Source organism: Glandiceps talaboti, chromosome 17, assembly GCF_964340395.1.
Source record: "Glandiceps talaboti chromosome 17, keGlaTala1.1, whole genome shotgun sequence".
In the NCBI taxonomy this organism is placed as follows: Eukaryota; Metazoa; Hemichordata; class Enteropneusta; family Spengelidae; genus Glandiceps; species Glandiceps talaboti.
The window spans coordinates 19,524,421-19,551,022 of NC_135565.1; the positions used below are offsets into that span (position 1 = coordinate 19,524,421).

The 26,602-nt window shown below is 37.3% G+C and overlaps 2 protein-coding genes across 9 annotated transcripts in view; one reads left to right on the forward strand and one right to left on the reverse strand.

Moving 5' to 3' along the window:
- The first annotated feature begins 19 nt into the window (after window positions 1-19).
- LOC144448724 (uncharacterized) lies at window positions 20-8,938 on the forward strand. The gene is made up of 4 exons (XM_078139031.1): window positions 20-501; window positions 4,610-4,751; window positions 5,299-5,501; window positions 6,208-8,938. The coding sequence occupies exons 1-4, from the start codon at window positions 332-334 to the stop codon at window positions 6,968-6,970; spliced, it is 1,278 nt and encodes a 425-aa protein (XP_077995157.1). The 5' UTR covers window positions 20-331; the 3' UTR covers window positions 6,971-8,938.
- Window positions 7,552-26,602, reverse strand: part of LOC144448722 (cytoskeleton-associated protein 5-like) — a 78,739-nt gene continuing 59,688 nt past the window's right edge. For 3 of the 8 annotated variants that reach the window (XM_078139030.1, XM_078139026.1, XM_078139022.1), the window contains 13 exons: window positions 26,457-26,583; window positions 25,481-25,660; window positions 24,629-24,819; window positions 24,035-24,110; window positions 22,960-23,148; window positions 22,141-22,320; window positions 21,627-21,716; window positions 21,132-21,282; window positions 19,575-19,598; window positions 16,872-17,077; window positions 15,140-15,166; window positions 13,132-13,155; window positions 7,552-11,148 (listed from right to left, as the gene is read on the reverse strand). In XM_078139030.1, coding sequence (XP_077995156.1) covers window positions 11,023-11,148; window positions 13,132-13,155; window positions 15,140-15,166; window positions 16,872-17,077; window positions 19,575-19,598; window positions 21,132-21,282; window positions 21,627-21,716; window positions 22,141-22,320; window positions 22,960-23,148; window positions 24,035-24,110; window positions 24,629-24,819; window positions 25,481-25,660; window positions 26,457-26,583 — 1,591 coding nt within the window. In that variant the 3' untranslated portion in view covers window positions 7,552-11,022. The remainder of the gene's footprint in view (window positions 11,149-13,131; window positions 13,156-15,139; window positions 15,167-16,871; window positions 17,078-19,574; window positions 19,599-21,131; window positions 21,283-21,626; window positions 21,717-22,140; window positions 22,321-22,959; window positions 23,149-24,034; window positions 24,111-24,628; window positions 24,820-25,480; window positions 25,661-26,456; window positions 26,584-26,602) is intronic. The other 5 variants (XM_078139023.1, XM_078139027.1, XM_078139024.1 and 2 more) reach the window with 5 other exon arrangements.

A 26,602-nucleotide genomic window follows, 5' to 3' on the forward strand; every position in this document is an offset into this window, starting at 1 on the left:
GTAGGTCACTACGTTCTCGAAATTTCTCAGGCGCCCAAATTCTCAATACAATATCTTTTGACGCAATTAACTTACACTCTTGTCATCTTTTTACATTCCTGTGATATTTTTGGAAAGTTGCTACTATGGTGGAGTGTTCTTAGTCTTCATGAACGATTACAAATAGTTCAATTTTCGAAATTCATTTCCAGTCTCGCCAAATCCCGTCTTCAGGGTCAAAAGGTCACGGCTCTCAACTATCACTACCATGTGCGAAGAGAGGACTAGACTGTCGGACAGCTCAACTGGATCATTTTGTTAGCCTAAAAATGTAATACAACCAAAACGAGAAATGGCTGCGCAGACATTTCAAGAAGCTAAACAACACCTAAATGATCAGTATTCTTGTTTTGAACTTATAACAACGAGAAAACACATGGCACTTTCGCCAAGTTATCTCGGAAAATTACGGAGTGGAGTGAACGAACAGCTGATGACTGATTTGAGATTGTATTCCGACAGGTAGGTTTACACTCGATCCACCCAGACTTTGAACGACCAACTTCGTGTGAATATTGAATAAGTCCATGAACTCATCAAAACACTCCCATGTAAAATTGCATATGTTGATAAGAAATTTTCACGAGTTGATACAAATGTTCTTATGAAATGTTCCTATGTTGATACAAATGATCCTACGAGAAATGTTCATGTATTGATACAAATGTGTTTAAGAATACTTCTCAAATGGTTGCCAACAGTCTGCATTCTACTTTCGGTAGACGTTCCGTCGACAATATTTATTCAATATCGCAAACTACATGTATGGAATAAATAGTAGAGTTACAGAATATATGCACCCCCCCCCACTAGTAGTACTATCTCAATAGATCCATGGTCCCCCCCCCCACTAGTAGTACTATCTCAATAGATCCATGGTCCCCCCCCCACTAGTAGTACTATCTCAATAGATCCATGGTCCCCCCCACTAGTAGTACTATCTCAATAATAGACCCATGGTGTCCCCCCACTAGTAGTACTATCTCAATAGACCCATGGTCCCCCCCCCACTAGTAGTACTATCTCAATAGACCCATGGTCCCCCCCCCACTAGTAGTACTATCTCAATAGACCCATGGTCCCCCCACCACTAGTAGTACTATCTCAATAGACCCATGGTCCCCCCCCCCACTAGTAGTACTATCTCAATAGACCCATGGTCCCCCCCCCCACTAGTAGTACTATCTCAATAGACCCATGGTCCCCCCCCCACTAGTAGTACTATCTCAATAGACCCATGGTCCCCCCCCACTAGTAGTACTATCTCAATAGACCCATGGTCCCCCCACCACTAGTAGTACTATCTCAATAATAGATCCATGGTCCCCCCACCACTAGTAGTACTATCTCAATAGATCCATGGTCCCCCCCCACTAGTAGTACTATCTCAATAGACCCATGGTCCCCCCACCACTAGTAGTACTATCTCAATAATAGATCCATGGTCCCCCCACCACTAGTAGTACTATCTCAATAGATCCATGGTCCCCCCCCACTAGTAGTACTATCTCAATAGACCCATGGTCCCCCCACCACTAGTAGTACTATCTCAATAATAGACCCATGGTCCCCCCCCCACTAGTAGTACTATCTCAATAGACCCATGGTCCCCCCCCCACTAGTAGTACTATCTCAATAATAGACCCATGGTCCCCCCACCACTAGTAGTACTATCTCAATAGACCCATGGTCCCCCCCCCACTAGTAGTACTATCTCAATAATAGACCCATGGTCCCCCCACCACTAGTAGTACTATCTCAATAATAGACCCATGGTCCCCCCACCACTAGTAGTACTATCTCAATAATAGACCCATGGTCCCCCCACCACTAGTAGTACTATCTCAATAGACCCATGGTCCCCCCCCCCACTAGTAGTACTATCTCAATAATAGATCCATGGTCCCCCCCCCCACTAGTAGTACTATCTCAATAATAGACCCATGGTCCCCCCCCCACTAGTAGTACTATCTCAATAATAGACCCATGGTCCCCCCCCCCCACTAGTAGTACTATCTCAATAATAGACCCATGGTCCCCCCACCACTAGTAGTACTATCTCAATAGACCCATGGTCCCCCCACCACTAGTAGTACTATCTCAATAATAGACCCATGGTCCCCCCACCACTAGTAGTACTATCTCAATAATAGACCCATGGTCCCCCCACCACTAGTAGTACTATCTCAATAGATCCATGGTCCCCCCCCACTAGTAGTACTATCTCAATAGACCCATGGTCCCCCCACCACTAGTAGTACTATCTCAATAATAGACCCATGGTCCCCCCCACTAGTAGTACTATCTCAATAATAGACCCATGGTCCCCCCCACTAGTAGTACTATCTCAATAATAGACCCATGGTCCCCCCCCACTAGTAGTACTATCTCAATAATAGACCCATGGTCCCCCCACCACTAGTAGTACTATCTCAATAATAGACCCATGGTCCCCCCACCACTAGTAGTACTATCTCAATAGACCCATGGTCCCCCCCCCACTAGTAGTACTATCTCAATAATAGACCCATGGTCCCCCCCACTAGTAGTACTATCTCAATAATAGACCCATGGTCCCCCCCCCACTAGTAGTACTATCTCAATAGACCCATGGTCCCCCCACCACTAGTAGTACTATCTCAATAGACCCATGGTCCCCCCCCACTAGTAGTACTATCTCAATAGACCCATGGTCCCCCCCCCACTAGTAGTACTATCTCAATAATAGACCCATGGTCCCCCCACCACTAGTAGTACTATCTCAATAATAGACCCATGGTCCCCCCACCACTAGTAGTACTATCTCAATAGACCCATGGTCCCCCCACCACTAGTAGTACTATCTCAATAGACCCATGGTCCCCCCACCACTAGTAGTACTATCTCAATAGACCCATGGTCCCCCCACCACTAGTAGTACTATCTCAATAATAGACCCATGGTCCCCCCCCCACTAGTAGTACTATCTCAATAATAGACCCATGGTCCCCCCCCCACTAGTAGTACTATCTCAATAATAGACCCATGGTCCCCCCACCACTAGTAGTACTATCTCAATAGACCCATGGTCCCCCCACCACTAGTAGTACTATCTCAATAGACCCATGGTCCCCCCCCCACTAGTAGTACTATCTCAATAGACCCATGGTCCCCCCCCCACTAGTAGTACTATCTCAATAATAGACCCATGGTCCCCCCACCACTAGTAGTACTATCTCAATAATAGACCCATGGTCCCCCCACCACTAGTAGTACTATCTCAATAGACCCATGGTCCCCCCACCACTAGTAGTACTATCTCAATAGACCCATGGTCCCCCCACCACTAGTAGTACTATCTCAATAGACCCATGGTCCCCCCACCACTAGTAGTACTATCTCAATAATAGACCCATGGTCCCCCCCCCACTAGTAGTACTATCTCAATAGACCCATGGTCCCCCCACCACTAGTAGTACTATCTCAATAGACCCATGGTCCCCCCACCACTAGTAGTACTATCTCAATAATAGACCCATGGTCCCCCCCCCACTAGTAGTACTATCTCAATAATAGATCCATGGTCCCCCCCCCCACTAGTAGTACTATCTCAATAATAGACCCATGGTCCCCCCACCACTAGTAGTACTATCTCAATAGACCCATGGTCCCCCCCCCACTAGTAGTACTATCTCAATAATAGACCCATGGTCCCCCCCCCACTAGTAGTACTATCTCAATAATAGACCCATGGTCCCCCCCCCACTAGTAGTACTATCTCAATAATAGATCCATGGTCCCCCCCCCCACTAGTAGTACTATCTCAATAATAGACCCATGGTCCCCCCCCCACTAGTAGTACTATCTCAATAATAGACCCATGGTCCCCCCCCCCACTAGTAGTACCATCTCAATAATAGGTCCATGGTCCCCCCCCCACTAGTAGTACCATCTCAATAATAGGTCCATGGTCGTCCCCCCCCCCACTAGTAGTACTATCTCAATAATAGACCCATGGTCCCCCCCCCACTAGTAGTACTATCTCAATAATAGACCCATGGTCCCCCCCCCACTAGTAGTACTATCTCAATAATAGACCCATGGTCCCCCCCCCACTAGTAGTACTATCTCAATAGACCCATGGTCCCCCCCCACTAGTAGTACTATCTCAATAGACCCATGGTCCCCCCACCACTAGTAGTACTATCTCAATAATAGACCCATGGTCCCCCCACCACTAGTAGTACCATCTCAATAGATCCATGGTCCCCCCCACCACTAGTAGTACTATCTCAATAATAGACCCATGGTCCCCCCCACTAGTAGTACTATCTCAATAATAGATCCATGGTCCCCCCCCCACTAGTAGTACTATTTCAATAATAGGTCCATGGTAGTACCAACACCACAAGAAACAGACCAATAGCAAACCAACAAAAACTGCACAGTATACATACAACATACCATAAACATTTGAGAGATGTATTACTAATACTAATACTTTCATGCTGATACCACAGCTGTTTTCTTACCCACATTGCGATTAAACTGAATAACTGATAAAGCTATGTGTATACTTTTTGATTGACAGCCTGAAAGGTGCATTGGTTGCCTATGACAACGTAAAGTTAGTACAGCCATGTGGTGAACTTATAGATGACCAACCGTATATTCACTTTGATATTCAGCTTGATATGATTGTATTTCGGCCGACAGTAGGCAGTATATTGAGGGTAAGTTGATTTTAACTGAAACTCAGTCCTGTATGTTGTATGTGTTACCCAGAATCCTCTAACTTCCACTGTTGTCAGTGGACTCTTATCCTGTCTACATCACTGATCTGTGCTATGATAGCTGTCACCTAAACTCTGCTAGTCTAGGTTACCCAGAATCCTCTGACTTTCACTGTTGCCAGTGGACTCTTATCCTGTCTACATCACTGATCTGTGACTACGATAGCTCTCACCTACACTCAGCTTGTTATATGAAGTGGGTGTTGCAATTTACAAATATTTCCATACAGCTGATTGGTTGCAGTGAGGAGAGAATGCATGTCAGACTTTTTGATTATTCAAATTGTCATTGTACAACATTAGAAGTCATGTAACAGTCCTGTTTCAGCACTGTTACAGCCCAGTTATGTAGAACAGTACTGTAGACAATTTTGCTGAGTGTACTACCCAATTATGAAAATGGCTCTTATTGTTATGCTGGTGTTTCCCTTTTCAAAAGCTCATTAGATGTATACATATGTTTGATGTCACTTTGTTTTGATTGCAGGCAGTGGTACATAAAATAGCACCAGATCACATTGGATGTCTTATACATGGATGTTTTAATGCAGCTGTACGTAAATCTAAGAAGTTTATCAATGGATGTAGTAGTGCCGACCTTACAATGGGCCAAGAATTCATCCTGAAAGTTATCCGGTTAGATTCAGAGAAGGGAATACTGTCGATTAAAGGAGTTATTGAAAATACATTGTAAGTTATAGCCATAGTCACTTCCATCTTGTGTCTATCCTCCCTTTTGAATATTGTGATTCATCTGCGACAGTCATAGATTTAGTTGACCAAATGGAACTTGCTAGAGAGTACACTTCACGTTGTAGCTAGGGAAAGATTTTCAAAGTCATACTGTAATATATTTGAGTGTCATAATCATGAATATTATTTATTTGAATATAGTGGTTCCACGAGACCAAACTTGGACCTTATTGCATTAAGGACAGCATGTTTACTGAATACTAGTATATGTTCAGCACTTTACAATAGGGAACTTGCAATCCAGACTGAGCATGCTCAGACGCAAAGGACTAAGGGATTATCTGTGGTGATCGTAATACCTAATCTGGAGCTACCGATAACAAAACCTCCCACAATAGTCAGGGTAACTATGAATTGACCATTCATGGTTGCAAACAATGTAACAGTATTGTTTACAATGCCAATTCATTAGTATTTATTATCACATTTCCCATGATGCAACATTCAACATGGTGGGTTTGCAAGATCCCTATTTTGTGTTTTATCTTTCCTCCATGAAATAAGCAAACATATGTCATTGACACAAATCTTCAGGTGTACAGTATTAATAAAAAATATTACAAAAACAACAACAACAACAACAACAGATGATTTCTATTACGGTCTGGGAGCAACTATGAATTTGTGTGTTTTTATCCTCCAGATTACCAAGTGAAGTTACCGGGAGTAGAAAGAGGAGTGAATCTAAAGATAATACGATGACAAGTCAAGATAAAACTGATGATGTTGGATGTATGAACGACAGTCTGGGGGAGCCAAGCAGAAAGAAGAAACGGAAAAAAGATAAAAAAGAGAAAGGTGACGCAATGGAGAAGGAACTGAACAAAAGTGTTGAATTAGAGGAGACGAAAGAACAAAAGAAAAAGAAGAAACATCGCAAAGAGAAATCTGAAAGTGATTCATTGCAAATGTTAAATGCTGGGGTAGATAAAATAAACAGTAATGAATTTGGAAGTGAACTGAACAAAAGTGTTGAATTACAGGAGACAAAGGAACGAAAGAAAAAGAACAAAAAACATCGCAAAGAGAAATCTGAAAGTGATTCATCGAAAATGTTTAACTCTGTGGTAGATAAAGTAAATGGTAATGAATTTGGAAGTGAATCAAAAAAGAAACGCAAGACTGGACATGATATTTCAATGGAGTCACCTGATATATCCATTAAGTCACATGATATATCTATGAAGTCACATGATGTTTCTATGAAGTCATGTGATGACAGTGAATGTGCAAAGGATGGAACTCCAAAGAGGAAGAAAGGAAAAAGAAAAAGCAAGGAATTATCCAATACTGAGACTGAAATCGCTGATCAAAGTTTTGTGGGTTTAGTCAGCGAAGAACTTAGTGGTGATAGTGTGGAAATTACAAAGAAACACAAAAAGTCAAAAAAAAGTAAAAGGAAATGAATTAAAGTATTAAAATAAAAATAAACTTTATATATGTGTCACTAGTATATTTCTGATTGGACTCGATGACTTTGGGTTCATACACTTGAAATCAAATCAAATTCCAGGACTTTGTCTTGTGTTTTCAAGGAGTATTCTGATCAATTTCGGTAATTTTCCAGAGTATTAACCAATGAAATGATGTTGTAAATGTATGAAATATATGAAAAAACAAGTAAGACATATTTTTTTGACAATCTACACTTCACAACAGCAATGTTGATCATTAGTCCTTTGGCTCCCAGGAGTCGATTAATTTTTTTCCGTGAGTATATGACCCCCCCCCCCCCCCCTCCCCTGTTCAATCTACCTACACGTACTGCCTGCAAAGAACATAGTATTGCATGATCAACCCATTCTCGCAAACCAGAGATGTTATTTTTTCCACAACACTGGATGGTGTCGTAAAAGGGGCTGTGGTTTATGACGATGTGACCAACCGTGATCTTGGTTGTAATGGACATATCATAGTACTTCACACACACACAGGTACACACAACTCACATATCATAAAATACACTAGGAAACCAAGTTTTTAGCATATTCAATGTAACAAGCAATGTTTTATTTTATCGTTTTGATATGATATAGTAAAGACATTATACACCACAGTTTAATTAGAAACATCTCTACATTTCAAACTTTTTTTACTCTTGCATTGTAAAATAAAGAATTTACAAATCACCCAACAAATTGCAATATCATTTTAGCAAATGCAAGCAGTAGCTTTGTAACCTATACACCCCTGTATTGGTATAGAATGGATTGGTCCACTGGACCATACCATTATGGGTAGAATATAGGGATGTATAGATGTCATATTTCTGAAGCACTGCTAATGTTAGGGCATTGAAATCTTGTATAGCTTTGTTGGTGCTATGTGTCCTAGCTATGTAATCCCACCCACCACCACTGTAGTGTTGTGCATATTATCTAAAAATCTGAACGTGTACATATGACAATAAACAACAGCTCTAGTAAATGAAGGTAGGTAGCTTTATGATAGTGACTAGCCACTGAATTCTCAGAACCTGTAACAGCTGTTACCTCATGCTAGGTGGATATTATAAGACAAGATTGACTTACTCCGCATGCCCACAGTACTTATACTTACCATTATAATGGTGAGAGTTCTGTACATTGAATATATGTCATCATGTCAGTGCAGAGAGGTCGTATCTGCTATGCAATTGTATAGGCAGATATGACCTTACTGCACTGATGCGACGATGTGTACAAGTGTCCACAACTCAAAAATGTTACTTGAAGTCAAACCTTTGAAAAGCACGTACTAGGTACGAGATGAGGCTAATACAGGTCTGTTTTTGTGGCTGTCGCTGTCATAAAAAGTCAACCCGGCCAAATATTGTACATTAGATAAAATACATAATTTTATGTAATATTTCCCATCTTGTGTTGGTGATGACTATGATAAAAGGAGACAGAAAAGATACCTATATCAACATGAATTGTGAAAAAAATGAAAGATTGATGTGAAATAATAATAATAATAATAATAGTAGCAGTAATGTACAAAGCATGAAAATGTATCAAAAATTGAAAGCATAGGAAATTGGCCAAATTTGAAACTAGCGGTAAATTATTGAAATGACAGCCAGTATGGTTTAAAGAGAACTTCAATTTGTCTGACAGAAATGTGACAGTGTAAATTATGTGTGTACATGTAGTTTATAAGAATGGTATGATTCTTAAAATAATTGGCAAGAATTTTTCAAGAAGGATTTATCTGCAGTCTGTATGGTATATCATGTTAGGGCGCCCTCACACATCAACCATACCCTTTCAGTGATGGCTAATAGCATTGTAGGTCTTGTAGACGAGTCTATCTGTCAAATATATGCATAACCATATTTGGAAAAATATAAGGTTAAAGTTCATACTCATTTCAAGTGTACATTCACCAATAATTCCAAATGACTGAAGAACTGTCATGTGATTCCTTCAAGTGTTGCTTCACAGCATTCTTATGACTATACAGTATTTGGATTATACCATCATACAAGATCTAATAAAGGAGTTTTGCATTGTGTATTTGAGGTGCTATGTAATGGATTACTACCCATCTAAGGTGAACCCAGTCACCCCCATTGAACATAATGCAACATTCCAGTGTATTAGATGATAATATATACAGGGTTAGGGCTAGTGTGTAAGATACGCTATGATGGAGCATCAGCTTAACCTTAATCTGCAAGGTACACCATGTTGGGATGTACTCATGCATCAGCCAAACTCTTTCACCCGATTCTTCCCATACCATTACTGGCTGCTTTTTCATACAACAAAATGCTACTACAGTAAATGTTTTTATATCTGGAAGCCAAAATGTGAAAATCAAGGAAGTTTGTAAACAATGTTGAGAAATAGGCAGTAGAAAAACAGATGTACATGAATTACAAAAAAGTAAAATTTGCATTTTGATCTAACTTATTTACATGATGTATGATGTGACATCTGTGCAGTGTCCAATCAGAGTGCAATAAAGTCTGTCACACCTGATGATTAGTATTTGTGCAGTGCTATAAGACTGTTTTAGGCGTGCATATAAGAATTATATTTTAGTTTTATTTTGGGAATCCCTTAGTAAGGATTGGTAAATATATTTGTGTATACATCATTCACCAGTACTTTTCAATATTGTGATGACACCTACTTCAAGAAGTTAACCAGCACAGCGCCCTCTATGAAAGTATATAACACATTATGCCTCACGAAACATAGAGTGCCTTCTATGAAACATACATAATGCCTTATGAATCGAGAAACAAACAGCACCCTCTATGAAACACACATCTCATGAACTGTGAAATGAACAGTGCCCTCTATGAAATGTACATACAATACCGCTACGCAATGAGACTTACACAGCGCCCTCTACATTCTCGCAAATCAGAGCTATTATTTCTTCCGCTACTATTCAAAATAATACCTCACGTATACGTAATACATATTCATAAGCAATGACATCATGATAATCTGACCAATCAAAGTCCGTCTCTCAAAGAATGCATTTCAGATAATAACAATGGCCTCATGCATCCATGGCCAGTAGGGATCGGCTCGTTAAGAACAGTACCGTAAAGCAGTTTTGGTTTGCAACGATGCGCTCTCTATAGCTGATGTACATTTTGTGGCTTTGGGTGTCTTTGCACTGCACTGATAACCTAACAGAAATATACTTTGTTGCAAAGACTAGCCATAAACATGGATACAAATGTCATTACTTCACTGAAGCCATACAACAATCTTTTCTCCCACTTCACTACACTAAGTCAGACACTGAACGTAATAGCTATCAAAATACTGATTTTGTGTAAGACAGTCTCTACACTGTCTTAAAGTTCTCTGACAATATTTAATAATCAGTAATAAATAAGTGGGCAAAATGGCGTAACTTGAGTGCCGTAAAGACAAATATTTATGTTGAAATTATCTGACAGAAAAATCACACCGTACTCATAAAATTGTATCAATATCACATCAACCTTTGCTAATTCCCACTAACTCCTCACTACTTGTGTATAGCGCCCTCAACCCAAAGAATACAAATCTTTTGTTTTTACAATAGTCTCCCCCTGGCAGTGCTCAATATGAGCTCTTTGAACAGCCTAGCTCATGTTTTGAAAAGACCAGCAATATTACCATGGCAATTCTATCTTAGACAGTCTTAGTGTATAATCACTTAAAGTTACTTCACTAATGTCACAATTGTCACTTAGTGGATAGTAAATAACTGTGTTACCATTGGCATATTACACACAGAAGTCATTTCACATACACAAGTGTGTACACACACTATATGCTATGGTATGTACAAAGCCATCACGAAATAATTCCTTATCATTAGTAACCCAGTTCTGCTGTAAGCGTTATACTCAAATCCCAGATAACTCCAACCATGTGAAATACCAGTCTCTGTCAATAGATACGTTGCCATGGTTGTAAGGTCTTCACTATAGCCTTTTATTTTTTTGAAGTTGACACAATATGGATTAAGAATGCTTCTGCATTTTAATTCTATCTAGCCTTTTCTTCAGCTCGGCAACGTTAACGTCCGTCTTTTGTGATGATGGTGTCGGTCCACTTGGTATAGACGTTGAGCTGGTACCCAGTGAAATCTGAGATGAGAAATGAATTTGTACAAAGTTAGATTCCTGGTTGAATGCATCTTGAATTGATTACAAAGATTGAGTATACAACAGTGATTGACATCTGCTATTGATGGTGGAGATGCCTCAACAATCATGAGGGAGTTCTCCTGAGTTCTATAAAACATGATAGACTGTCGATAATCAGTCCTAGATTCAGTCACAAAAATCCATCATTTGTGGCGGACACACTTTTCAACCATGGCATGAATCATGGGAGAATTTGGTTCAGAAAAGAAGTCATTTTAATAAATGCAGGTTAAATCACTTGATTTGCTTCAGTGGCAGTTTGCCATTACTGTAAAGCATCAAGGCTTACTCAAAGTCCTGACTGACATACAGTATGATGTATATAGTTCACAAATATAGCTGATAGAAGCTAGATTACTCAACAGATGTGTAGTTATAATTTACTGTAATAAATATATTCAATTTTGGAATGAACCAAGTAGAGATATTTTAATCATAAATACAAAGTACATTGTTTAGATTCGTTATTGTTTTCACTTACAAGTGATTCAACATTTACAGCCAATGAGATTATCAAAACAAAATTTGGTTCAGCATTAGAAATAGCTACATTGTGACTGCAAAGTTTACATGGGTGGCATGTACAAAACATGGCCATGCTCTTTTGTACATTTTGAAACTAGAGTTTGAAATTAATCCTGTACAGATTTGAACCATCTTATTGGGTTACTGTACTTAATTTGAAATTAACTTGAGTACAAAACTGTACATTGACAACGTAATCATAGTATCAAGAAATTGAATTCAAATGAATATGTATAAAGACTTGTAATTAGTGACTCAATCAATCAATCAATCACTCACTCATAAGAAGTATACACAGTATACAGAATAAGTTAGTGAAATGTAGTTAAAAAATTTCCAAGCCACAAAAAAAAAAGTTGTGCAATGAATTTATTCCAACACCAAAGAATGTTAACCCTATAAAACCCCTGAATCAGAATGGTTTAGCCCAAATGATACCCATTAATGGCATATGACTATTCCAAATATATAAGTAATAAGAGGGGAGCGGGGACTTGGGTACCCACAAATATAATAAGGTGTTACTCAGAGGAAATGTGAAATAAACACACACGCAAAATAAGTTTCACTGCCATAACAATGTCTTGGTTCTTTCCATGCTCCATCTAAGTATATCTATGTACATATGTAAAACCACAACTGTACCTATGTATAGCCCAAAGTGTACCCATTCACAACCCAAAGTTTACCCATTTACAACCCATTCACAACCCAAAGTGTACCCATTTATAACCCGTTCACAACCCAGTGTACCCATTTACAACCCAAAGTGTACCCATTTACAACCCATTCACAGCCCAAAGTGCACCCATACATAATACCAATAACCTATTATAGCCATCATCATTTTGTAGTTGGACTGAACCCTGTTTCATAATAAAACCTATGTATAACTAGATGTATACCTATTTTCAACCAAAAGTACTGGCACACCCATTTATAGCCCAGTGTACCCATACATAACAGGGTATAACCCAAAGTACACCCATACATAACCAAAGTGTACCCACTTATAACCCAAAGTACACCCATACATAACCAAAGTGTACCCATTTATAACCCAAAGTACACCCATACATAACCAAAGTGTACCCATTTATAACCCAAAGTACATCAAAAAATACCAAAATACACCTACTTTTAACAGTATACCCAAATAAAACTAATATATTATACACACAATGCATCCTCATAATATAACTTAAACTAAAAGTACACCCAATATGTAACTCATACAGGAAAATGATTTGAACTACCCTGGAAAAAGATGTTACAAAAGCTCTACCCTGGAAACATTCAGAGTTAAGTTTACAAACTAGTGTTACTTGCAGAAAATGAAAGAAGCAAGCAAGCCAAGTTGATTAGTTAGTAACACTGCAGGCCTTGTTTTGTTCATACCTTCTGAAATGAATACTGGTGAGGCTTTGGGGTGGAGAACATCATGAAAAATCAGTCACATTAGTTACAACACAACAAACGTACAAACTTATATACAACAAACAAACAACCTTACAACACAACATAACTTTGCCTCCTTCACAATTTCAAATCAATAGATGGAGAAATTTAAAGCATAGACATGCTAAGCAGTGAAATGCTTGATGTGAATTTTCATTCTGTTTACGATTACTTCATATCATGCAAATTTATGCTAATTTCTTAATGACTGGGATGTGATCTGACATATTTCCTCTTTTTTTTTTAAGTTTATGATTAGATGTCGTACATCATGCATATTTTACTGTGTTATTTTTTTGGTTAATGATTTGGGATATGGTTTAATTAATAGGATATGGCATGGATATCTGTTATACTAGCTTAGTCCTGGGTAATGATTGGGACAGCTTGATTATATTGTATTATAACACATCATTTCATATAGCCTTCACTGATTGGCTTAGGCTGTGTCACATGGTATGGACTAGTGACCTCAATTTGCATAGAGGGTAATATTTGCTTGTTCTCTTGTTTTCCCTAGGGCACTATAACAGTAGCATGGTAGTCTACCAGTAATATGCTTGGACTCTGGCAAGAATACTTGCCTGAGAATGTGATGTGTTATAAAAACACTTATTGCCTGGAGTTACTAGTACTAGGGCACTAGTAGATGTCGTATTACCTCTTATGCTGTCATGTAGCAACTACTTCCCTTGACTGACTGCCTGCTTGGGAAATAGTTGCTGCATAGCATCCCATGGGTAATAGATGTCTACTAGTGACCTCATAGCCAGGTAATAAGTATATACATATAATAGTATTATGAGGAGTTTTGTCTTTTATCAGAGCAACGTCAAATTTTGAGTCAATATCTGACCTTTAGATTCAACTCTGAAGCATCTGCATATAGTGCACAATCTGAGGTTATTTGGTATGTATTTATACTAGCTACAGTAATGAGGACTATTATCTTAATAGCATTCTCACAAACCAGAGTTATTATTTCTACTACTACATTTTGAAATAAGTGGGAGGCTCGTTAAGAACGTTGCCGTAAAACAGGCCATGGTTTGCAACGGTGCTTAATAATTACTTCTTAGCTATGAATAATATACACAGGCTTCAGATTGTGCACTGCATACTTGACAAGACAAAATGTTAACACTATACACTAATAGTACATTTTATTCTACAATATATGTAATTTTTTTAAAATTCAGAACTTACTTTGTCAAAATTAACAACATGTCTCTCTAATTCAGGAGGGTAACGTGCAATCTATATAAGCAGGGATGAAGCTAAGTTTAAAAGTAGCAGGCAGAATTGGCAAAGTTGACAGTAATATCAACGAGAGAGAGAGACCCATGAATTTACCCATTAATGGATATCTAGATGTTGATACAAAGAATCTTAAACTTTTACATGTAAACACAAATTCATGCTAAAGTAGCTGGCAGAAAAATAGTGGAGTAACTGGTTATTTTTTTGCTGGCTACTGGCCGTTATCTACATCTTTGATATAAGCCATACAGATGCTATATCAAAAGCTTTATGTAACAGGCCTTTCCAGTAAGCAGAACATTTTTGCTCTCGGAAAACAAAGTGAATCAAACTGGTAATGCTATGCTACTGGTAAGTGTAACTCTTTGAGAGCAATTGATATGTTACTTTTAGTGACTATTTATACCACAAACTTTTGAGATAAGTGTTAAAATTCCTTGACATCACTGCTTGGTTATACCACTAGGTGGCGCTATTTATAGGAATGGTCTATGAAAGAGGCATAGTTAGAAATCTAAACCATCACCACAAAATACCAAGGTGAATAAATGTACATGGAAAATAATATATACAATGAAAGAAGCTGTGTTTTCTGACGTCACTGCTTGTACAAGCCAGTCAGTGTGATATAGTCATGGTTCTGACTGACAATGGTAGATGATATGAAGGCAGGTGTAGATTTGTTTACCTTTTGATAAGTGTAACGTGGTCGTGCCTTGATCAGTGGTAATGTAGGAAGTGGATAGAATGTTAGCATAGAGTAGATTAGTATCAAAACATTCAGCAAATTGACACCTAATACAATCAATTCAGAAATCACATCCCTGAATTTCCATTTCAGCTAGAAACTGAAAACCAGTCTTTTAGATAAAAACACGAAACAATCATTGGAAAACCTATCTAGAAATTGCTCATGTCAGTTAACCAGTGGCAGACATTAAAAAAAGTATGAGTAACATTGAGGTAAAGCGCTTTCTCTGTGTGCTACACTCATTTATAGAATTCATATCAAGTGTAAAAGTATATTGCATACTGTATAATTGGTTTATTTACAAGCCCAGTATGTGGCCTTTCTAATGTGGTCAATTAGCAAATGAAACAGTATACTTTTACACTTGATATGGATGCTATAAATGATTGTGGTACTTACAGAAAACACTTTACTTTGGTGTTATGGGTTGTAAAAAAACTTGTTCAGTTGTACATAGCTGGTAGATAACATCAGCAATGGTCATACATGTATTTGCATTTGTACAAAGCAAAGTAAAACATGACATTCATATTACATTTCTGAATTGATTGTGTACTCATGTCAACTTTGCACCAATACAGTGAAATCAACTACAGCACACACACACCAACTGACAACACACATTCAATAAATTCACTGCATAATATTATTATAGTAGAGATGAAAGAGAAATCATCATGCACTGACATAACATTGTGGTGGTGCATGCAGCATGTCATAAATATAGACGTGCTCTTGTAATGGTAGCTTTGAATAATTAATGAGCTGGGTTGATTAACAATTTACAAGGGTCAAAGTTTAACCTGTATGAGCAAATGTGAATAGCCAATGACTAAGGATATGGCTAAAGTGTCAAATATGAATCGCCACTGGCAAGTATGTTGGGGTCAAAGCTTGGCCTGCAATGGCAAATATTAACAGCCAATGAAATGTAAGCATGTTGGAGTCAAAGGTTAATCTGCAATAGCAAATGTTAGCAGCCAATGAGGTGTGGGCATGCTGGGGTCAAAGCTTAGCCTGTAATGGCAAATATATCAACAGCCAATGAAATGTGGGCATACTGGGGTGGCCTGTACTTTTGTCTTCACACAGCCAATGAGATGTAGGGATACAGGTTAAACTCAATAGTTAATCTGTAGCCCCATGTCTTGTAATTTTTATTCTCTTTAAAACATTCATTATTTATTCTTACATATATGATTATTATGAATATTGAAATATGAATTTTCATTAACAGACTGCATGCTTATTGATGTACATTCAACATTCAGCATTCCATATAGTACACAGTGCAAGTGATCATAACAAAACAAGCAATAATTCTATCAGCTTCAATGTCTAAGTGCAAGTCAGGACAGTGTGCAACTCATCAAATGACTGCTTTATAATTTGACTTGTCATGGACAGCAACAAGTCTGCTTGTTAGTCAATATGAATGTTTAGCATTTTGTAGCTAATCATGCCGTAAAGTCCCTTTTTCAGGAGTACTGAACATTTTCCTAGATTCTCCATGAGCAAATGAATCGTAACGGTCCCTCATAAGATTTCGTAACTTGAGACACCTGTAATGAGCAGTTTTGTAGATTCCACACCCAGACATTGTCAGCTGATAGAAACTTGTCACAAAGATGACACAAACTGTATCTACATACTGGTATATTATACTTACTGCTGGTGGTTTGGATTCTATAGAACTAGGTGCACTATCCGGTCTAACAAGGCCTCCTGTAGATCCAGCTAGTTTGCCATCCCCAATGTTATCAAGTCCAGACCTTGCTCTTAGTACTTTTAATCTATCTCTGTAAGCTGATGGTGGGAGGTCATCACTACCTAATGAAGCTGTAATAGCTACGCTGCTACCTGGATCACCACCTGCTTTAGACGACAATAAAGAGACAATTTAGATATGTTTGTTTGTTAGTGCCTGTGTGTGTGTGTGTGTGTGTGTGTGTGTGTGTGTGTGTGTGTATGTAGACAGCAAATCAAGGTTCAAAATTCAATGAAAAATATTCTATGTTTATAACAAATATTTTTCATTACATTTACTGATATACATATTTGACATAAATACATATTAATTTGCCATGCATTTTGCATTAGATTTATCACTGTACAGACATTACAATGGCATTAACTTCGTTCTGTGACTGTGCAGGACTTTACAATTTTCATAAATGTAAAATATAATACATTTTGATTTGTTTATCTTGTTGATATCAATTTATTAATTTTGTCTATGTTACTACTGCAATTCTTACAATTGATGTATACTGACTCAATCTGAATGTTGATCAACTTTGTATGGTTGGCTGATTTACACTGAATATATTTATGTATGAATCCAAACAGTAAAGTCTATAGTTCTGTAAGGATTTTATGCAAAAGCAGAACAACTGGACCATACATGTACATAGTTACTGTTGAAAGTAATTCAAAGCTCTGTGCAAGTAGACAAGATATTACATCATAGACATGCAATGAAAAGGTTGGGAATAGGGAACTTGCAAAACCCGCCATGTTGAATGTTGCATCATGGGAAATGTGATAATAAATGCTAATCAATTAGTATTATGAACAATATTGTTATATTGTTTGTAACCACAGATGATCAATTTAGTCACCCTGACCATTATGGGAGGTTTATTTTATCAGGAGCGCCAGATTAGGTAATATGATAACCTTAGATAATCCCATAGTCCTTTGTGTCTGAGCATGCTCAGTCTGGATTGCAAGTTCCCAATTGGGATGACTTTATGCAATATTACATCAAGGTATAACATGTATGATTGAAGTGCCAAATTCTATTACTATGGGTAACACTGAAGTAAAGCACTATGTGCTACACTCGTTTATAACATTCATATCAAGTGTAAAAGTATACTGTTTCAATTGGTTCATTTACAAGCCTAGCATGTGGCCTTTCTAATGTGGCCAATTAGCAAATGAAACAGTATACTTTTACATTTGATATGGATGCTATAAATGATTGTTGTACATACAGAAAATACTTTACTTTGGTGTTATGGGTTGTACATGGGGATGGCATGATATACATTTACAAGACTTGAATCACCAATACATGAAATATGATATCATATGTACTATGATGGAAGGGTGTTGATAATGAATCAACTGATGATAACACAAGTATGGAATCATGACATGCGTTACAATGTGTTGATGTTATTACATTCTATATATCCCATAATTTATATACATCACTTTGTATGCCATAAAGCATTTTAAACTTTAACCGAACAGTTGGGCATACTACAGTGGCAATTACAGTTTCGGATTCCTAAGATAGACGCAAACTAAAAAGAAAAAATTGTTGTTTGATGTGGTAGATTACACTAGTGGGTGATAGCAGTGCCTCTCTACACTATTATGATAGTGTACACACACAGTCCCCAAAATGTCCATGGCAAGATCATGAATGTTCAGAAACACCACCCTATTGCAACTATAATTGTGACATCCATCCATACCTTATTTCAACATGTCACAACAATAGTTTTAGTTTGTGTAAACAGAAACCTTGATTGCCACTGCAGTATTGTTACGTCTTATAAAATATTCCTATTTGCATAATCTAAAAACGACGATGTCAGTTTTTTTATGTACTATATTTTCCATGTAAAGTTAAGTGATTTATAACAACAGATTAATAAAAGATATATTAAAACGCTAACTTAAAGACCTCTCTGCCTCTGTTACCTTTCATCTAAGTAAGACCATACAAATTAAGTCAAACTGCTTTTTACGTAAGTCATAAAAGTTTCAATTATTGACTCAGTCAAGTTATTATAAAGACAAAAGATTGTATAATTCGGACACTAGGGGGCGCTGTTTGGAAGCTTTTCAACTAATTTGATGGGAAATGTCCTTTTACAAACATCTTCCCTTTTGTATCAAGGCTAATTCAATGGCACTCTCTGCTCTTTCGATAAGTTCCCCTTTTTTATATTCAAATATGGAATAATAGTTTGGAATGCATGAAATTCATATTTGTGTTTGTTGCTTTGAGTACTGTACTATGGGATATCCATCCAAGACCCATGTTTTACTGCTATATTCTCCTATGTGATACACCTTCCTGCAATATTTCTTTTGAAATGGACCTGCAAAATGGCGTTGTCACTAGAGGTTTGTATATACAATGTGTCCATTGACTAAATATGTATCCACAACATTTACAGAAATAATTAGTTACATTATTATTATTTGAGCCCAATAGCACAAACAATGTAAGTATACCGCATTATAAAATGAAACTGGCATGCAAGTGCACACTGTGAGACAGAGGGTGATGATGTCAGTGTTACCATGGTAACTTAATATAACACTTCACACAATTATGAGTCTTAGTTACCTTCTGCACTCTCGGTGACAACTTCTGTTGCCATGGAAATATGAAAAGAAACAACAAATGTTGAAACAAGAGTAAGGTGTGTTTGGAGGGGACACAAAAGGATGGATTGGTAACGGTAAGACAGATAAAGGGTGTACAAGTCAGTCAATTGGTCGTCGGTGGCGCTCTAACAGTCTACGGTTAAAGGGGACGCCAATCCAGGAAATAACTGTATTTTCATAAACATTGGGTTGTGGCGAGTAATTTCGTTATTTTACGTCACATAATTTTTGATAGGTTGCCAAGAAACACCACTATTGAAACTTTTTTAGTGTTCTTTCAGATTAGATACACACTGAATATTCATGACTCCTAAGACCTTACTTCCTTCACATAATAGTCTTGAATATTCAATGTGCATCTCATGAATATTCAGTGTATATCTCATGAATATTCAGTGTACATCTAATGAATATTCAGTGCATATGAATATTCAGTGTACATCTCATGAATATTCAGTGTACAGCTCATGAATATTCAGTGCGCAGCTCATAAATATTCAGTGCGTAGCTCATGAATATTCAGTGTACATCTCATGAATATTCAGTGTGCATCCCATGAATATTCAGTGTACATCTCATGAATATTCAGTGTGCATCTCATGAATATTCAGTGTGCATCTCATGAATAATCAGTGTGCATCCCATGAATATTCAGTGTGCATCTCGTGAATAATCATAATTTATTTCCTGGCATGGCGTTTGTTCCCCATTAAGTAACATACATGATTGGATCACACATTGTGTAGCGTAGACTAATGAAGATCCATTCATTATTTAACGTAGACTTTCAGAGTGTCACCAATCATGAGACTCAGGGTTTTTTAGTTTACATGGGATTTATTGTTGGGAGTGGTTGTTATTTATAATACACACTAAGTATCTGTGTACCACCAAATGTTGGGATTTGGGAGGGAATTCTGACAACACAGGGATTTTTAGTTAGTGGAAATGAAAAACAGTGTATGAGGGGAGAGAATGCATAACTTAATGGTGTTGGGTACTGAACATAAGTTCAGTTATAAGCATTGTAGTAGAGTGCCCTCAAGTGACAGAATCTGACAATTACACTTGGCCTTGCAACTGTGTTTCTCTCACTTTACGTCAAATATATATTGAGGACAGTCATAATTTTGTATCAACATTTTTCCTCCAGACTGCAATTATTTTTTATAGTTCTTTGTAAAAATTCATCCCATTTTAACGATATGCTTTCATCAATATTTTCAAGCCTCAGAGGGCAATAGTTTTGCATTGTCAGTACATGTCTTAATAGCAGGAATAAGAAGGTATAAGTGCTTTTCACAAATCAAACTAAATTTTGTAATTTTTGTGTTTGATGTTAACTTACAGTATAGCGTGGTTAAAGGCCAGAGTTGGATTACTGTTGTAAAATTTAGTGTGGATAATAGTTGTCTAGAATAAAACAATGATTCTATGGCTCCACTGTTAAGATAGTACTAATCACAAACCGTGGGATTGAGACATTGGGCTTTAAATATTATAATTCTATGCTTACCTGACGTGGCAGCTTTGCCGTCCCTTTCTCTTTCAATACACTTGAGACCCCTTTCAATGTAAGACTGGAAGAACTCTGATGATTGTTTTAAGTATGGTTCTACATCAGTATCTGGGTATTTCTTTTTAAAGTCATACAGTTCTTGTAGACCCTATGATAATACAAATATATTGATAGCGTGACAAGTTAGTGAAAGTATAATACAGTTAAAACTGGCAGAGTTTGCCAGACTTGCTAAATGATCAGCGTTGATTATGAAATACTTATGTTATGTACAGTCTTCTGGCAAACATTCCCTGTTTTAACTGCAAGAGGCGTTTTTTGGGGGTTTTTTTTGTGAAGGGCAGTGACTTGGTAAAATCTACCCAACTTTCTAAGATACTTTACCCAGGTTCCTAACTAGTGTTTTGCAACTTTGTTCCATGACTGTATTTTCACGTTTTACTTTTTTAAAATTTTCAAAATTAGTTTCATAACATCCACACTATCACCTACCTCTCTTGAATTTTCTTTGGATGAAATCTTTTTAAAGATCTGAGCTAAAGCAATTGTCTTCCCTGATCTTCTTGGTGAAGGGGTATCCTCCTGTGAAAATTATAGATAGGAGTCAATACTTGTATCACCATGGTTACAGGATTGATAGAGATCTTGCCATTTGCACACTTGATGAACTTTTCAAATTTTTTTGACTGTTGAGATGGTCATCACAGCAACAAATAGCTTTCTTCAATATCGATCCACTGACAATATCATGCAAAATACATCATAACATACTGATGTGACTTCCTGTGGTGTCAAATTCTTGGTACCTGAAATGGAGTTTTGCCACCTATGTGTCACAAAAATAACTATCATTTGATTTCTTGGTCGACATCAAGACTGTATTATGTGTATTAGTATTACAATAGCCACGCATGAGAACAGGTTGATCTTCTTGTTCTATTTTGACCCCCTAGCATGAGGTAAAATGAGAATACTATTACTTCAAAAGTACAATATTTCTACTTACTCTTTGGGCAGTGGTTTTATCTGTAGTAGCATTGGTTTGATTACCATTGACTTGCCCCGTGTTACTGACTGGTTTACTTGTAGATGATCTCCTACCAGTACCAGTACGTAGCACCTTTTGTAGATAGACTTGTAATTCAGACTCATTAGGGTCATCTATCAAACTAAAATGACTTAAAATCTAGATAAGAAAGAACAAAAAAGAAAGAATAATATCAATTGTACGATATTTTATAAGAGTTTATGGAAAGATTTACAAAGAAGAAGCCATTCGTGTAGGTAAGGTGATACAAGTTACAAAGATTGTATCGTCATGTGGAGGTAAGATTTCACTATACAACATAAAGCCTCAAGACTGTGGTCTAACACTGTATACTGACTAAAGATCGAACACTGTATACTGTGATGTTTTTACACTCAATTTACAACCGATTTCATAGTTTTTGTAGAGATGACTGATTGTAATATATATTTGCTCACATACCCACAAGGCCATAGCACACAGCAGGATAACAACAATACACAAATATGCAAATTAATCATGTGATATTGAAGTCTGCACTGATAGACCTATGATACTTTGTGTATTAAATGATCACATGACTCAACAGATAGGATTGTGCAATTCAAACATTAGGGTTTAACCAGTGCCATTCACATGTGGACTGTATGTGATGACAATTACATGAAACCCAAGATTGTTGTGTGCAAGTATGATCTTTGTAACACATTTCATCAGGCCTGTGGAATTCACACACTGGGGTTTAAAAGCACCCATGACAAATAATCATATAATATAAAATAGGGTATTGATACTTACTTTGTTACCTAGAATCTTAGCCAGGGAGTGGATAATAGTTTTGATAGTTCTAAGTGGTGTATCATTACCCCTCTCTTTCCATGTCTGCGATGGGAACGTCTTAAGAAAGACATGAAGATCTAGTAAAATCCTATCTATATTCATATTGGTTGCTATAGTAGGAAGCATTCTTACCATCTTCCATAAACACTGAAAAAGAAGAAGACGATAATTTGCTTTGAGTTTAGAAGGTATACGTGAAGTTGTTTGAGATATCATTATAATTATTTCTTTAATTCAGACCACCAAGATGTCCCATAAAAATATAAAAAACATATAAACCACAAAGAAAAAGACAGATAAAATAATATTAAACTAGCAACTATCTTGTACTATACATATACTTAGATATACAATAATAACCTTTATTTATTCTTTGACAGAAACCCATGACATGTGAGTGCAAGTTTGGCATACTTGGAGTATTTGCATGAATGTTTCCAGTGTTCTCTGCGGCAGTACTACACTTAAAACACTGCAGAAAACACTGCAAGCAACAGTGCAAATACGCCTGAGTACCCACACTGGAAGTCATGTAGCTCCCTTTTTATTACATACGTTTATCTGAAAGAGCTAATTTCCATAAAAGTCATATAGCGTCAACATACGATTTTGTGTGTAGCAAACCATCGCATCCTCATTTGCATGCAGGTATACAATAATGTTTTCGGTATTGCACTGCGGTGAAAATACAACTTGTATATGCAAGTAATCTCTGGTACATATGTAATAATGGATAGTGCTTGTCTCCGATGAAGTCAAGTGATACCACTGACTGAGGTTGAATGTGTGGCTACTTGAGGAAAACTTGCTATCAGAGATGCCCTCCTACTAGTTTTTACATCATTATCCATTGATAGCTTACATCAATATATTGCAACATTAGTTTTAGTTTGTGTCTGTCCTAATTTGCCTATAGCTTGACTTCTGCAGGAGTATCATTCATACGCTAGCTTGTTAAAAGTTTACACGAAGCAAAATATGAAGTCATAACTCATCTAATGATTTGTACACTGTGACTAGATAACACACTTACCTTCATAACTAATTCTCTAAATTTGAGACTGACTGTTTCTACTGCAATGCAGTCTTGTAAAAGTTTAATAAGAGCACTGCGAACAGAAAGTGTCAAGAATATTACATGTAAAGTAATGCATAGCATAAATCAAGATTTTCTAAGAATATGTACGGGTTCACTTATTGACTCAGAATAGTGCAAAACCAAGATAAGAGCATTGTGAACAGAAAGTGTCAAGAATGTTACAAGTAAAGTAATGCACAGAATACATCAAGATTTTCTAAGAATATGTATGGGTTCATTTATTGACTCCCAATTGACAACCAAGATTTTCTACTCAAAATTTGAAATAATCTGTCCTTAGAGATTACTTATTTTGTGTCAAATTAGGGAAAGTCACTGCATACATCCTCTGAACCATTATATCTGTTGAACAGAAATCACTATGACCAAAACATTTGAGGTTACAGATATGCATAGCCACATCACACAGTAACATACAAAAACAAATACATACACTAAATACACCATACTTAAGTCTGCATTGTTAAACAGATGGCTAAAATTATACTAGCCTTAGCAAACAACTCACTTTTCAGCCTATCAACTTACCCCATTATATTGTTATGATCTGACTTCTCTACCACTTTGACAACTAGGACGTTAACAGAGCGTACAACTTGTGGGCCGTCTTCAAACTCTGTAGCCATTCTATCGTCTAGTAGGACTGTTATCAAACCATGTATCAAGTCTTTTAATACTTCTCTCGATACCCTCTTGGACAATGTGGTATTCTGAAATAACTGTTGATAGAAAAGTTTAGATTTTATTAATAAAGACAGTGAATTCTGTAGATAACACATCACCACTAAGTTTAGTTTATCTACTGATATTTACACATAATCACTTTTTATAAAACTTTATGTTACAGCTCTAATTTACCGCCTGGGGACAAAAACTTCAACTTACAATCTCCCTCAATCAGACAAATCTATTGAACATAAAAATATTGAGAAGTGGTGAAATTCTGTACGGAAATAGTTAATAACTCTAGAGGGCGCTCTTCAACTGGTCAATTATGGGCAAGTTCAGGATAAAAGCAGTTAGTGTTAGCGATCTGTTAGCTGTGGCAGAAGTTGATGGTAGCTTTATGTCCCAGGAGGATTAGTAATCACAAATAGTAGTAGATCCATCGGCTTGCCTGTTCATGGCACTGGATCTGTGACTTCCCTAGTTCTCATCTACTATGAGAATCAGTGTCGTCAAAGTTTCAGCGCCATGGACGGGCGAGCTAACAGATTGCTAATGACTTTTATCCTGAGCTCACCCTTGATGCATGACATTGACTCAACACTAGAGGGAGCTATTCTATTGGATATCAGCACAAGAGGGCGCTATTCTACCGTGTTTATCTTAAAGTAACTTAGAGGCACAATTCATCATATGACCTGACGTGATACTTACTGACATAAGACAGGCAATCAGACATCTATAAAGTTTGATAACATTTTCCCGTGACCTGTCATCATCTCCAATATACTTGGTGTACGCCATACGTAGTTGAATAGCTGTCACTACCAGTAACTGATCAACATGATTGCATAAACTTTTACTTTTCTCTTCATCTTTTAAAACTTCATCAAGCTGAAAGTGATCGAAATATACATAAAGTATAGACATCCTCAACTCTTGTTCAGCCACATTACATTACTTGCATTCACCAACACCACAAAGGTACAACATTGGCAATAAAGGTTTCGGCATATTGAGCAGTGTACCCTCTAATGATAGCCAAATTTTGTTGTTGTGGGTCAAAATGATAAAAACTAGGATTTCTTGTGAGTTACCACATAGTGAGATAGGGAACACCAAATTTGGGTACGTCACTAGATATTGTGTGCGTCAGTGGTATGTCAAATTGGCTTAGAGGGCACACTGGTCACCACATAGTAAGAGATAAGGGAACACCAAATTTGGGTGAGTCACTAAATAATGTGTGCATCAGTGGCATGTCAAATTGGCTTAGAGGGCACACTGGTCACCACATAGTAAGAGATAGGGGACACCAAATTTTGGTGCATCACTAGAAATTGCATGCATCAGTGGCATGTCAAATTGGCATAGAGGGTACACTGATGTTGAGATAGATACAAATTACAACTAAAACTATTGTTGCAACAGGTTGATATAATCCAACGAATGGACTTAACTATAATTTTATTCACCGTACACTGTTCTAATCTTACACACTTAACAACGATGGTTTTTCTTTAATTTGTGTCTCTCTTAGAAAACCAAAACCTCAGTTGCCACTATAATATTATGATTTCTAATCCAAAAACATATATGAGGAGTCCAACTCCTATTGAGTATTGAAGATAGATAGTTTGACAGAAAGTTCTGTGAAATACTGTATTATCATAATGAAACTTTATTTTACCTGTGCTAGTGCCTGTACACTAATGGTGATATCATTACTAGCTACTTGTGAAATGGCTAAATCAAGGGCTGACGATGCACTGCTACTTGTTGCTAGTCTTGACAGTGATGGAGACGCTGGTCTCATTCTGAAATAAAATATAGACC